This window comes from Nilaparvata lugens, chromosome 2, assembly GCF_014356525.2.
Source record: "Nilaparvata lugens isolate BPH chromosome 2, ASM1435652v1, whole genome shotgun sequence".
In the NCBI taxonomy this organism is placed as follows: domain Eukaryota; kingdom Metazoa; phylum Arthropoda; class Insecta; order Hemiptera; family Delphacidae; genus Nilaparvata; species Nilaparvata lugens.
The window spans coordinates 89,936,722-89,952,409 of NC_052505.1; the positions used below are offsets into that span (position 1 = coordinate 89,936,722).

General features: G+C 33.5%; 1 protein-coding gene across 2 annotated transcripts; it reads left to right on the plus strand.

Moving 5' to 3' along the window:
- Positions 1-884: 884 nt before the first annotated feature.
- On the plus strand, positions 885-14,946 carry LOC111057964 (transmembrane protein 237-like). Of its 2 annotated transcripts, none has more exons than XM_039422061.1 (9): positions 885-1,051; positions 2,355-2,444; positions 4,575-4,745; positions 6,930-7,016; positions 8,424-8,580; positions 9,323-9,437; positions 10,728-10,864; positions 12,708-12,882; positions 14,188-14,930. In XM_039422061.1, the coding sequence occupies exons 2-9, from the start codon at positions 2,357-2,359 to the stop codon at positions 14,383-14,385; spliced, it is 1,128 nt and encodes a 375-aa protein (XP_039277995.1). In that variant the 5' UTR covers positions 885-1,051; positions 2,355-2,356; the 3' UTR covers positions 14,386-14,930. The 2 variants fall into 2 exon arrangements, with proteins under 2 accessions (XP_039277995.1, XP_039277994.1); XM_039422060.1 differs by lacking the exon at positions 885-1,051 and adding an exon at positions 1,190-1,353 and having other exon boundaries at positions 14,188-14,946.
- The last annotated feature ends 742 nt before the right edge of the window (positions 14,947-15,688 follow it).

The following is a 15,688-nucleotide window of genomic DNA, read 5'->3' on the forward strand; positions in this document are numbered from 1 at the left end:
AATGTCAGATTCTATAATTAAATTTCCTTTTAGCTTTTCACCCTCTTGTCAATATTTGCAGTAGCAGAAATATTGAAAGTGGTGAACAGCATTTAATATTCATTTATTAAACTGATGTTAATTTTAGTCATTTTCTGAAAAAGTAAATCATTAACTTTTTCAATAACATTTTGACGATTTTCTTTAGTTCTTATTTAGGATTCTATTTAGTTTCTATTCTACTCTATAAACAATACTATGAGAAATACATCCTCAAATTTTCATGAATTCATCTTCTACTGAATTTGATGTGATCTGTTTCAAAAATTCATGTTGCATAATGAAAATGTGTGTGTGAATGATATACATGCATGTTCTAACGTTAGTGGCCAGTGGTCTACAGTGAGGTCCACGTTATAATGGCAGGGGAATAAGATAGGAGACAACGTTGCCGATCCTCCTCTTGTCAATGCATTCTATCATAGCCACCTATGATTCTATAGACTATAGCTATAGGCTATGATTCTATAGATGATAGCTGATAGTTTTATTGATGTAATATTAACTGTTCATTCTCATTTAAAATAATCATTATATTTCATTAATCAAAAAATTATATTTTTCATTATTTTTATAATTAAGATAAAATATTTTGTTAATTAATTATTAATTCTACATTGTTGAAAGAACAATGCAAAGGCAACAGTGCAAAGCAAGAAAGTGATAGTGCTATAATTTTGGTGGATGATAGACAAAACAAGAATAGCAATACCATTGCCAATCAAACAATGCCATTATAACGTGGACCTCACTATAGTTTCGACAATCTCCGATAGGTGTCGACATCTGTCGGACGCACAGCAGAATAGTTGATGAAAAAGTCACCAGATGGCTCAGGCTGTTCTGTCAGTTGTCTGCTTCTGCTTTCAAAACATAAACAATCAAGGAATAATCAAACAATGTATTTAAGTTAAACGTTCGTCACAATTTTTTTCGTTTATAACATTTTCATAATTACAATAGAGTTAAAAAAAACATTTACCATTGAATGTTGCACTTTTATTTACTTGAGGTAGGTAATTATCAATGAATTACAAATAATCTTTTGCATTGTTTTTGCTCAGGGTAAAACTGATTATTATTGACTAGGGTAGCAGGTGTTGCGTGTTTTTCTAGCCTCTAGTTATTACGTTTGTTCCCTATTTCGTTCGTTCACCTTTGTCTTGCATTCGTCACGCAACAGTCCACACTGTCCACAGCAAAGAGAGTGATCGTTGAATTATTTTTAACATTTTAAGGTTATGTTTACAGTTAATCATTTTTTGTTACTGTTGTAGGCTACTACATTTAAATGTGGTTTTGTGAATTTCCCAGGTAAATCATCATTGTTATCAATAAATTTGGTTTTGTATTAAAATTTATAAAGGTATAGGATAGACTACGATAGACCTATGAATTTCCACTATACTTACAGAAAAGTTTTAATTTAACAAAACTTAACTTTCAATAAATTGTGCTTATTTTACCTTGTACTGTACATGATCATTCATAAATTTAACATTATGTTCACATTCATCTAATAAAGAACAAACAGCCTTATATAATAGGAGAAAAACCCAGGTGAAATTATTGCATCTTTCCTCTTGAATGCTCAAATAATTATTTTTCAAATCGGTATTGCTCCTATAAATCAACCTCAAAAATACCGGTAGCTTATGGCTTTTTAGAATATCGTTTACACTTGCTTGAGTCTTGCCAATGAATAAATTATTGCACATTTACCAAGCTCATTGCTCATTTTATGTGGTATGTATGAAATGCGTGCTTTTAAAAGAAATAATAACTTTATGAATATTTGCTGGTAACGTTTCGAAAATGAAATTCTAAGAGTCTGTATGCCGATTAAGCACCAGGTATGATTTGAAGTTACTGGTATTTAATATTTATTATACAAATTATTTGACTTGTTGAATGCGTAATATAGCCTACTTATAACGAATTTACTGGGTGGATAAGCAATTTTCAAAATTACATACATTTTCAAGCTACTCCTTTATGAAATTCCTGGATGAAAAATATAAACCTGTAATGTGTCTATGCAGACTACCTAAAACACCGGTATCAGAGACAAGAATATAGCTTATGCTTATCCTTTATCTATCCGCTATCTAACTTTTATAATGGTTTATATTACTCTCATGGTAATATACTAGTAACATGATAATTTTGAACTTAATTTTTTTAATATATGAACTTTCTGGCTCTTGTAATGCAGTGCTCAAATTATTATGCAATAATTGTGATATAGGATTTATGTTCAATGACTGGAGTTATGCTTTGCAGAGGATTTCTGAAGAAACTTTATTTTTTTGCAGCCATGTCAGAAGAAGATAGTTCAAAAGGAAAAGAGACAAAAGTGATAGCTGATGGAGTGAATGATGAAGATGAAAATAAGGAAAACTTTGGTAAGGAAAAATCATTCTAAATGGCACTATCCATTTTATTTATCAAACAAGGAATTTGAAATACAAGAAGCTTTACAAAAGCAAACGGTGGGTTAGAAATGTCAAATAGTTTTGTTCTATGATCAGTAAATGCCAAGTTTTAAGAATTGAAATGTATTCTTAGAATTCTTAGAATTGTATTTTTAATAATCTACATTGAATTTGAGACATGTTTTTAAAATTCTGATGTCAACCACCCTATTTTCGACCGACCTGAATTCCTTATTATTTTTGTTCCATCTACCTATATATATATATATATATATATATATATATATATATATATATATATATATATATATAATAGGATTTTACAGTCATTCACCGTCTTCCTTCTTTTAGTCGAGACCTCCATCTTTGCCTATCCTCCCATTCACCTTCCATCTACCTTCTTGTTGAAAATAAACGCTGTCATGGGGCAGTTTTTTATGGAGAGCATTACGCTTTTAGAGGTTATTTATATCGAAGATCGAGTATTCCCGCATTTTACCTACTCTTCATTCCTGCATGCAGTATGGAGGCACATACACACGGTCCTTAATAAACTCCCAAAGATAGAATTCATGAGTTAGGTTAGGTGACCGTGGAGGCCATGGGAAACAAGCCCTGAGGTTCCTTTTAGCCAACCCAGCGGTCGGGTACAGGTAGGTTAAACCACAGAAGAAGGAAAACTATGAAGAAAGAACTATGTTCTTTCCAGTCCTTTCCAAACCAATCGCGTGCACCATACCAGTGAGGCATTGCACTATCTCGATGAAAGATGATTTTTTCTGGTTCATTCTGTGTCAGTTGAGGGAAAGCCATAGCTGTAAAGTATCCAGATAAGAAGTACATACAGTACCAGTTACAAATGTTTTCTGCCGGTATATGACACAGAAAAGTGCTTAAAAATAAGCACTGTCTTCAAAAATAATGAAACTGTTTGAGTTTCTTTTCCGTCTGATGTATGAGATGTGGCTGTAAGTTCATCATCATCATCAGTATTCTGCCCTAGGGCAGGTCCATACATGATTCCTTTTCTCCATTCCTCTCTGTTCTGTGCTATTCTCTTCAGCATGAAGTATTTTTCATCCTCTCTAACATCATCCACCATCTTCACTCTCCTCCGCCCCAGCACCCTCCCTCCCCTCCATTAGCTGTAAGTTATATAATTATTTACAGATGGAATTAGGCATCTATAAGGAATTATGGAATTAGGCAGTTATATAATTATTTTTTTAAATTAGTTGCATTTTCTTAATTTTTCATTAGCGCTGGCAGTTGATTATAAAACTATCCATATTCCAACTATTCCATCCGTTTCCAATTATCCATATTCTGTCGTACATAGAGGATAAGAGGATGACATTGAAGATGTATAGTAATATTTTTGATATTACTCTATCAATGTGATAATAATTCATTTTTCTACAACTGCGCGTAAAGAAAGAATTTACATACTCAATTCTCCTCGTAAAACAGCTTATTTCTGAGGAGAATCTACATTTTCGCTCGCTAACCATCTGCGCATGCGTAGTAGATTTTCTTTCGCTCGCAAATCATTCGCGCATGCGCAGAAGAGTTTCTTTACGCTCGCTAATCAGCTGATGATAAGCAGCTCGCCAAAGACAAACCACTCTCGGTCAGATCTTAACCTAAAAAGTCGATAATTGTACCGATTCTACAGCCATGATGGATATCAGTGTAGACGAATTATTATAAACTCCCCCCAGATTATAAGTGATTTAACAGGTTTGTGCAGTTGTAGAAAAAATTTTGTTGTAATTCGCGCGTAATGCTTCTTTATCGCTCTTGCAAAATTATCACGCTCCGCTTCGCGTCGCGTGATAACTGTTTTGCGCGAGCGATAAAGTCGCGCATTACGCTCTTAATACATAAATAGCTATTTTATATCCGAGTAATCTTCACAGATGGTCTCTAGTTCTAGTTTTGTATGTGTGAATATTACTTCGTTTTTTCCAACCATCCATATTCTGTCGTAATATAGAGGATGATATTGAAGACGTTTAATATCAATCTATCAATTTGATAATGTTTTTTATATGCAAGTAATTTTTTGTACTCCCATTATGATTGGTTCTATTATTCCAGACAACCGAAGGAAACGCAGACGTCTGAAAAAGAATGGGAATAGCAGATCGAGGAGTAGTACGGATGGATCTTCGGTGGGTTATGGCAGTGGAGGTAGGCATCACCGGAGTAGGTCATCCTCCAAGCGCTCTGAAACAATACAGAGTCGTCTGCAATATGGAGGAAATACAGGTAGACTATTCATTTACAACCTCTGAACAAGAGTCAGTGGGTTAAAGAAACGAGACGGGGCCGCCGAAAACAATGGATGGACAGGTCGAAGTTCTAGTGACTCTTCAGTGGCAGCCTATTGTAATTGAATTTCGACATTTCCGTGGCCTATTTTCAAGGTTTCCACTCCGAGGAATATATTAGTTTCTTGAATGCACTTTCAGCTGTAAACCGTTGGTAGCATACAGTGCTACACACAGTAGCAAACACACACATTACGATCGATAAGTACAGATTTAGTCAAACTTACCTGGTGTGTAAAGCTCACATCAATTTTTGGACGTACATGTCTTTGCCGTCCTTATAAATTCTACGAGATTGAATGGGACTTGACAAACACATGATACACATAATATGTTTGCCAAGTTGTATTCAATCTAATAGAATTTGAAAGGACGCCAAAAAATCGTACGCTCAATAAGTATCGTATTGTGTGTAACTGAAGATAGGAATATATTGGTGGACCAGTGTGGCTACTTAAAGGCACTTTAAGCTGTAAACCAGTGGTAGCATACAGTGATTGGATAAACACACACATTACTATCAATAAGTACAAATTTAGTCAAAATTACGTGGTGTGTAAACCCACATATCAATTTTTGAACGTACTTCTGTTTGCCGTCCTTATAAATTCTACGAGATTGAATGGGACTTGACAAACACATGATGCCAAGTTGTGTTTAATCTAATATAATATTGAAAGGAAGCCAAAAAATCGTACGTTCACGCTTGTGAGCAAGTTGAGCTTCATCAAATGAACCATTGGGAATAATACAATAATTACAAGTACTTGATCACTGATTAATTTTGATGATAACCTCGACACATATATTATATAGTGAGGTATCAAATTCAAATTATTTATTCAAAAAAATAAATAACAATCAAATACATTCCAAAAAGCAAATACAATATTGTTTCCTAATTTCTAATGTGTTCCCTATAGGCTACCCTGTGTGGGGACACTTGAATATAATAATAAAATATTAATATACAAATTTAAATATTATAACATGAAGAACATAATAATTGAATATGATATTATATGAAATAATCAATTTATACACACACACACACACACATACACAAAACTTAAAATTATGTACGGAGTGGTTGCTGTTTTTTTTTCATATTTAGTTCAATTTAATTCATAGTTAACGTTTCGTTTTTTCAAAGTGCTGATGTAATTATACCATAAATGAATACGCGTTATCATTTTGTTAACCTTGAATATTGTTATATATTATTGAAAATGTATGAAAAATAATATGTAATTTATATTCAACAATTGTAGAAAATACAAGAAACAGATGTAAGGTGCAAAGTAATAGGTAAGTTGGTGCTAACAGCTACCAGCTAGAATTGAATTCAAGAAACCACACGGCGCCACTATTGAGAGTAATGAAGCGGAATCAGAAGACAATAAAGTATGCTAGTTGAGAGTTAGAAGATGCACCTTTTTGGAAAAATAGCCCAGTGCACAGGTAGCGCGGTCCCGTCTTGTTTCATTTACCCAGAGTCAGTTTGTTAGAAAATCGTAATTTTTTCGTATATTTTTTCTGATGATGCCCTTTGAATACAAAGTCGTCTGCAATATGGAGAAAATACAGGTGGATTCTGCATTCACAACCTCTATATTTTCTATGATGATATCCTTTATATCTGCTTTGGCTAAATTGCATAATTGAGAGGGGAATTTTGGGTTACCGAAGAAGATACTCAGGATAGATCCACCCAAGGTACCTATTACATTTCAAAATACAAGCTAATTGTTTAATACTTTACTATTCTGATAATCAGCTGACTACTGATATTAGCTTGTAACAATTTGAAACCATAATTTTTTTCTCCTGCTCCTCTGTTGTGACTTATTCTCCTGAGATTGGCCAAACTAGGGAGTGTACTGTATATACTCTTCAAAATAGGATAGATAAGGAAATAGTATATTAAATAAAAACACTAACAATAGAAAGTTATTTTCAATAATAATGAATTTCGATTACCAAATTAAAGCTGTAGGCTATGAATAGTACTAAGAACTTCTGCTTTTGCAAATATTGACTGAATATCTAAATAGTAGAAGACAATTCGTTAAATAAAACAGTTCAATATAATAATTATTTTATCGCTTATTCAATTTTTTAGGTCACTATGATGGTGAAAAGCATGCAACGGCCATAACTTCTGTACTGGATGACTTGAAAGATGATATTCTGTATTGCCAACAATCTGGTAAGTATCAAATTATATTTTTAGATATTTTCGTCGTTTTTTATTCAAACCGGGTTCAATTGAACAAGTAATCAGCCCAAATTTAAGTAATTGGAATCTAATCAGTGTTATAGCTGATTCATGTTCAAGTCATACCGTTGATTGGGAATTGAGATATATCCTGTTCACATAAGCGTACACACATACTCATATAGAATTCTACATAGTGAAGAACTATAAGACTTGACCTATTATTAAGTGTAAACTTAATTGGTCAATGCGTGCTATAGGAATAGCACAAGGTTACCTTATTTTTGTTCTCCCTATAATTTTAATGATGTACTTATGGTAAGAATAAAGAATACTCAAAAACCACTTTGTTGGACTCTGAGGGCCTCAAAACGTACAGAAATCATGAAATTGGGTCACCTTATTGTTTTTTAGAAGCAATACTCTCCTTACCTACGGTAAGTAAGGCAAGGAAAGTAAAAATGATATAGATCAAATATATATATATATAGTGTCCCAAAAATAACGCACCATTCGAATTGTTAATGAAGTCATCATTCACTTATATTTTTACAATATTCTCGATTACAATGGAAAGTGTATTACCTGTGGTTCATTGTGGAACACAATACAAGAAAAAGGCATCCAAGACTTTTGTGACACACTCTCAACAAAATTTGTATCTTCCTGGAGCCGTGGTCTCACAGTGATACTTTGTTTGTCAGCAGCAATGCTCTCGATAAACCGGCCAAGATGTGTGCGTCCTAATCGAAGGTTTAATATCCAAAATCTAACCTGTCTACTCGAACTTTTTAATGAGTCTCTCAACTGTTGAACTAGTTAAGTGAAATTTGTCGACCGATAACTCCACAAACTCTTCGATTTGGCATAACATTTCCCTTACTAATAATGCGTTTTGAGAATCACAACGTGTTGCTCCTTCGTGTAACGCTCCACCGCAGGTAAACTGATGAAATAACAGGAAGTAACAGTGACACCAACCTAACATACCAATAATGGCGTGGAATTCAAATGTTGCATTCTTTTTTGGGACACTCTATATGTATTACCATAGAGAAACAATAGCATAAGTAGATATCCCATGGTATAGGGCGTTTATGTCGCAACTTTTACTGTTATCTCAAGTCGATTACTGTCGATTTTTACTGTTTTGACCGGGTAAGAGTGTATTAACGGCACAATATGAGATACTACCAGCGTCATAAAGCTTCACGGGAAATAACTACGTGGATTATTGGCTTGAGATAACAGTAAAAGTTGCGACATAAACGCCCTATACTATGGGATATCTATTGTTTCTCTATGGTATTACCATATAGTAGGATACCATTTACTGTACCTAGATTATTTGTTTCTGGTGCTACCCTATTGTCTGATATTGGAATGGGTGATTTTCAGATTTGAAGGAGATGAAAGGAAAGTTGAAAACGGTTAGTGACATAGTGTCGAGTGGTGAAGAGGTGTTCATTGAAGGCAGACATGGTTTCACTCCGGCGTCACGGTCCACTGCTCTCAGAAACCATTCGTCATCAATGTGGCTAGAGGATGTTGCAGAGTAAGCATTTTCCTAACAATTTTCCACTTTCATGGATACACAGTAGGCTACTTGAAATTCCACCCAATGAATAATTTAATTGACATTCATAATCAGTTGACATTCTCACTTTTTAATGAACACTTTTCCAATACCTAAGTTACGACAGGATAAAATGAGAAATAGCTATTAGCTTCTACTCATATTGTGGAGCGCTTTCGGACGCCATGTCCATCTTCAAACCCGGCTGTCACTGGCGGCAAGGGTGCGGGAATATTTTAACTTTCAGGTTATTGGAGTAGGAGGTTGAAGAGGTTATGGGTTTTGGAATCCTGTTCGATAAGGATGTTTTTTGGGCCAGTTTTGGTATTTTTGTCGTCTCGGCTGGCTAAAACTTGCTGGCGGATTGAAGTGAAGAAGCATAACCTATTTTTAAGAAATATTTATATCAAATTTAATAAAAGGCACAGTTTTGGGCTATGCCTCTTGGCCCTTTCCCAATAATTCATATTATGATTTGTGTATATCTTCAATGTAAATAGATACTGTAAAAATAGAGAGAGCAAAGCCTTTAAGTTAATGTTTTCTTTAGCATTATCAATCCGCTTGGTATGCATTGGTTCAAAATTGTTTCAACTCTTACTGACTTGTATTCTTTTCCCACAATTTTCACCTTATTTTGTAGGCCTTTTCAAATCTTTCACTGTCATTAATAATAATTCCAGTTGATCAATACCAATTGTACGGAAATATTTATTTTCAGATTGAACTATCAAACGCCTCTAGACTTGGCAATTCTGGTTCAGAGACTGTTCACACCATTGAGTACGATTTGCTTCGGACTTCTGGGTGGAGTGGCACTCATGCAATCGTTTCTGGTAAGTATAATCATACAGAAAATATAGCACAAGCATGCTACTTTCTATGCTATATTTTCTTTATGGACTAACCATAGAGTGAATACAGCATGTTAAGGCTGTGCAATGGCTAAAAATAAACTTTCTACTGGTTATATTTTTCAAAGTTTTTCGATTTGTATATCATCAAGCTATCAAAATGGAAAAGTTTTCTCAGGAAAACATTTTTTTTCGATTATTACTTTTAGAGATATGAACGCCTAAAGTTTGAATGACAGAACATTCAAAATTCGGTAAGAGGTAAACCCATGAGATTTGAAGGATAAATTCTTCACAGTATTGTTGATCTAGTAAAACAAAAATTTTCTGAAAATATCAATTTTCGAAAAAGTTATTCAATTTACCAAAAATAACTGGACTAAAAGTTATTTTTGGTAAATTGAATAACTTTCTCAAAAATCTATATTTTAGGAAAATGTTTTACTAGATCAACAATACCGTGAAGAATTTATCCTTCAAATCTCATGGGTTTACTTACTTCCTACCGAATTTTGAATGTTCTGTCCCAAAAATTTAAATTTAGGCACTCATATCTCAAAAAGTAAAGATCGAAAAAAAATGTTTTCCTGAGAAAACTTTTTAATTTTGATAGCTTGATGATATACAGATGGAAAACTTCAAAAAATGTCACCAGTAGAAAGTTTTTTCCAGCCTTTGCACAGCCTTAAGGATATAATTGTGGCGAATTCCGAAAATGATACACCAAAAAATCAAATTCGTTTGAATTTTTATTATTGGGAGTCCTTTACTTGAAGGTCCCATCTAGCCTGACTATATCGTCTGAGCCGTCAATAAGCCTGTTAATAAGCTGTCACCTATCAGCCGGGTCAGACAGTTGACGTGTTCGTCCAATAACACAGGAGTGACCCGGCTAAAAGTTGTTTTTCATATCTGGGTTTGAACCCGAGACCTCTAGGTTGCTACGCAAGCACGGATATTCACTAGATCACTTATCACTTCAATCATGGTACATTATTTATACACATTACAAACTTGATATTTGGTACCCTATTCGAATTTATTCATCTATTTCATATTGTAAAATATTATTATTACTTTTGAAATAGCTCAGCAGGCTTATGCAAATCAAATCTAGGTTATATACTATGTGTCACATTTACAAAGATTCAAGTACCTGTGTTTGAATTGACTATTCAGCTCGTTTATTGTTGAAAACTAATTGAAAGTATTTCTCACTGTATTAAGATGGAAGACGTTATAATAAACGTTGATAAATTTCTTATTTTTCAGTCTTATGGATATCTCCAATCAAACAATAAGGTTGAAGATCTGTTCATGTTCATGGAATCTTACACAATATTTGCAAGAGTCGCTCCGACAACCTTCTACATTCTACTGGCTGTTTGCATAGTTGCTGTTTTCGACAGGTTGGTTGAAATAGATTTTTCTCTCATTTTAATGAAAGTGACTACGCTCATTGATCCAGATCCCCGACCATTTTCTCGTCCCAAAATAATTAAGTAGAGAAGAACCCTTTGGTATAGTGAGGTCCACGTTATAATGGTAGTGTTTGATTAGCATTGGTGTTGCTAACCTTGTCTATCATTCGACAAAGCAGATAGTGCTAACTTTTTGCCAGATCGTTTTCCAACAAGTAAAAATATAATTGATTAACAAAATATTCAATCTCAATTATGGAAATTTATTATTAAAACGTTGAAAAAATATTTTTCGACGAATAAAATATAATTGATTATTTTTTAATAAGAATAAACAGTGCATAATTATTACATCACACATACCGGTGGTATCAGCTGTATCTTAAGCTGCGTACAGATATATGCGCCTCCAACCCGCTCCGCGCCGGCTCCGCCCTCGACCCTCCATCGCTCCGCCCACGTTCCACCATCGCACCACAGTCGCTCCGCCCCCGCTCTGCAGTCGCACCGATCATGAACGTTACGGAAGATGTTAGCTCTTCTCGCGTTCCCCGGTCGATCCACTCTTGCTCTCCGGTCGATCATCAATCGATCTGCTCGAGTGACGTTCGGTTGCGGAGCAGAGCGAAAGTCTGTACGCACCTCTATGGAAGGAAGTGGCAAGACAGAAAATCTGCAACGCTGCTCTTCGATCTTTCTTCACTGTCATAATAACGTGGACCTCCTTATAACGGTACCTATTTTTTGTTCTACAGGTCTATTGGTCGTAATATAAGTGAATCTTCACTGGCTGACTAAAAATAAACCATGTTATTAAATGTATAACTTTGAAAAATTTGGATTGAAAAAATCAATACGCTCCATTTGCATATTGATACACCAACTAAGACTGGTTTGGTTTTGAATCTGAGCAACTGAATGATTGAGCACACATGGTACAAAATTGATACTCATTTTCAGCTTTATGCTAAATTCCTCTATCAAGCCATCCATCCATAAATTCATTTTCAAGTACTGTAATCGGTAGAGTTTAGATTTTATAAGAAATTTCTAATTTATAAGATATCTTTCTCAATAGGCGAATACCGTACCATAGAATTGTATAGAAATTGATAAAATTAAATACAATTAAATTTTATTTAATGTTATCTTAAAGATAGTCACCCAGCCACGTGTAGCTAGGAATACGTCTTTGGAAGACTGAGTGCCGGTTGCACAACAGCCGGTTAAATTTTAACCGTGGGTTATTCCACGAATACTTTCTTTAAAAGACGGCTTCTCTGATTGGTTCTCGTGAAATTAATCACGGTTAAAATTAACCAGATGTTGTGCAACCGGGTCTAAGGGCCACACGCTAACACTACGTTTAACGCTAAACCTCTTTTACTTGTAGATATGGTTGCATATATCATAATGTGTTTCATACGGGGTTTAAACGAAAAGCTGACATTTCTCCGTGTAAACCGAGTATCTGTATACGGACCTTAGCTGTCCTATCTCCCTATATTAAAAGCTACGCTACGCTGGTGTGAACGGGACAGATTCGCAGCGTCAATTCAACATTGGGACATAGGACGGCTACGTCTTCCGAAGACGTATTCCTACTAGCTACACGTAGCTGGGCTTGTGACGACTGTTAGTAGTTTATATCTACGGTTACTACTGTACAATAACTTACTGTATTACTTTTAAGACTCAGTAATGTAATTTTGTGTGTACAGTTGAGACTGTAAAATTTCATCTATTGTCGTACTGTATTCAATATTTGTCTTTGCCTATTGTTCTAAGAAACGGCAATAAAATCAAATTTTATTCTAAACAAATATTTCAGGTTTGATTTGGCGCATTTGGATTTGACGCATTGCACAGATACGATGTTCAACCGTCAGGGCTGGTTCCTCCTTATCATTTACTTGCTGACCCTTCTTCTCACTCTGTGGTCTGCAGAACTCGATGATATGCTAATGCTGTATCCTCACGACAAGTCATTCACAAAAAATCGTGAGGTAAGTAAATGAAAATTTCATTTTTCATATCATTGAAAATCTTAGAGAATGTGATCAGTCCCATTCACCATAAATGAAAGAATCTACCGGAAGTAAAATTACAATAACTCATAGTGATTTATTGGACGAAATTTTAAATGTATGTCAATTTTTTCTTATGTGATGATATCATGGATCCGACTTGAATGAAATTGAGAGAAAAACACATTCAAGATAATTTTGAAAATAAAGATCTTAAATATGACGCTTCGACCTCATTGGGCGTGTGTCGACCTTTAGTAGTTTGTCCCTACTGTTACTACTTTGCAATATTCTAAACAAATATTTATAAATTTGGTCATTTGTCTAACCTGCCATAATTAGAAAAATCTATTGAAAGTAAAATTCAATTCACAGTAATTGAGTGGATGAAATTTCAAATAAATACCATCATTACCATCAAATGATCATTACTTCAATCGAATTATAATACAAATATTGCATCTAAGAATATTGTCTAAAGTAAGAATAGCTAAAGGATGTAGGCTAACCTAATCGATAACCGATACTACACAAAAATATATTTATACAAGGTCCCAGAATCTTTTAATTGCTGTCCTGGAAACACAACCACTCCTTGTTGTTATAAAATAATACCTCTATACTTTATGGTAACAATTGAAATTCACATTTTTGTTGGATTAATTATTATAAAACGTTATGAAACATTGCAATCATATATAATTATTGCTTACACATTAGAATAATATTATGTAGTTGAAAAAACACAGTTATATTTTTGTCACATCCACATTTGTCTACCGAACTGCAGTTTTATGTTGAAGCAAAACATATCATATTTAGCTGTTGGAAATAACTGAGATATTGCAATTATTCAAATGCTAATGAACTAATATTTGTCAATATTTGCAGTAGCAGAAGTCTTCGGGGTGAATTATAGCATTTAATTTAGATTTTTGTTTAACAATAATTATATATTTAGCTGTATTGCGTTTAGGTGAAATAAAAGAAAAATTGCCAGTTCCACATAATTTATTTGAGCCAAACTCAAGTGTCAATGCAATCATCATCAGTGGTCTTTTTTGTTTAGATATACAATACAATATCGCTTTCATTTCACCTTAATATGGAGAAATTCCATAATATCTCTGTTCATAGTGTAAATTGTACTGTATTTTTTCAATTATGGAGAAATTCCACAATATCAACTATTATTCAACAAATTTCATTGAGCAGTTGTTAAGTTCGTCTCCAGCTCAGTACAGGCGGTGCGTTTAATTTCAATCATTATTTTCTGAATTGCAGGAGCTGTATAATAAGCTTTCGCAATGGCATACGTTGAATGTATGTCGTTGCATATTTGCAATGCTTGGCTGGTTGGTGATATCCATCACAGAACCAGAGGATCTCCTTCTACAGCATTTGAAAGCCATCAAACAGTTCGATGTTCAGCCAAAAGACATACTCCTTGTCAGCAGTCCATCCTCTACAGCACGATATTGAAAATTAAACACTTGAAATATTTCAAAAACCAAATCAAAATATTTTTCGATCAAAACTGAAAATTTGATGATCGCAAAATTTTTAGTCAAAACTGGTAATTTGATGATCAAAATATTTTTTGGTCAAAACTTGGAGTTTGATGATCAAAAATTCTTCAATCAAAACTGGAAATTAGATAATCAAAATATTTTCAATCAAAACTTGAAATTTGATGATCAAAATATTTTTTAGTGAGGGGAATTGATAATCAAAATATTTGATCCATAGCTTAATATACGGTACAGATAAGACTTGCCCTAGTAGTTGACATAGTTTTTGAAAGATTTTTCATTCAAGATTCAAAGCGATATATTATTATTATTATTAAAAACTTTTCAATTCTTTATTCAGATTCATCAATAATAATTGAATCTCTAGTCAAGACAAATATATGTGATTAATAGCTCTAGTCAATAATCTAATCAAAACTTATAACAATAATATGTCTGAGCACTTTTTGTTCAGGAAGTATTTTCTGGATTATGTGTTTTTCACACACAATAAAAGCAAGTTGAATATTTCTATAGCTGTTTGATTACCTATAAATGAAATATACCCAAACCAACTTATATATTTTTCTATTTTCCAACATTTTTGCTAATACGTTTCCATTTGCTTCTCAATTTGCAAAAACTTAAGATTATCGAAAATAATTAAAAACTCATTTCAATTCGGGTAGGCTGAAAATTCTATGAAATTCCTCGATGCGTATCTATTAATCTTTAAAGAATAAGTTGGATTATTCAACAAAAGATAATAAATTTGTAATTACCTTGATCATACTCAAGGCATCAACAGTAATTAGCAAATGAAAATTCAGAAACATAAGTATTTATAGTTCAAATACTATGATATTATTGTCTTCTAACTGTGATCAGGGTATTTGAAAATTCAAACTTGAAAACGGTCTGCATTCACAATATGTGATTGTAGGCTAGTACATCCTGATCATTGATAAAAGGAGTAGATCAATGAATTTATTTTAGTGATTAGGAATGAAATAGCTATATTGAAACTTTTTGAAAGCGAGAAGTCCATAAAATATCAATAAACTTGATTATTACGTTTATAACAGAAATATTGAATAGAAACCGTGAAATTTGAATTGATTAATTGAATTATCGGTTTCTGATTTTAAAGTACTTTCAATATTTTAAATAGACTATATTTTGTGTACTCATTCATAACTTACACGTGTTATGAATTATTGAAAAAATATTTTTGAGATCGATATTTTTTATTGTTTTACACAATAAATTAGCAT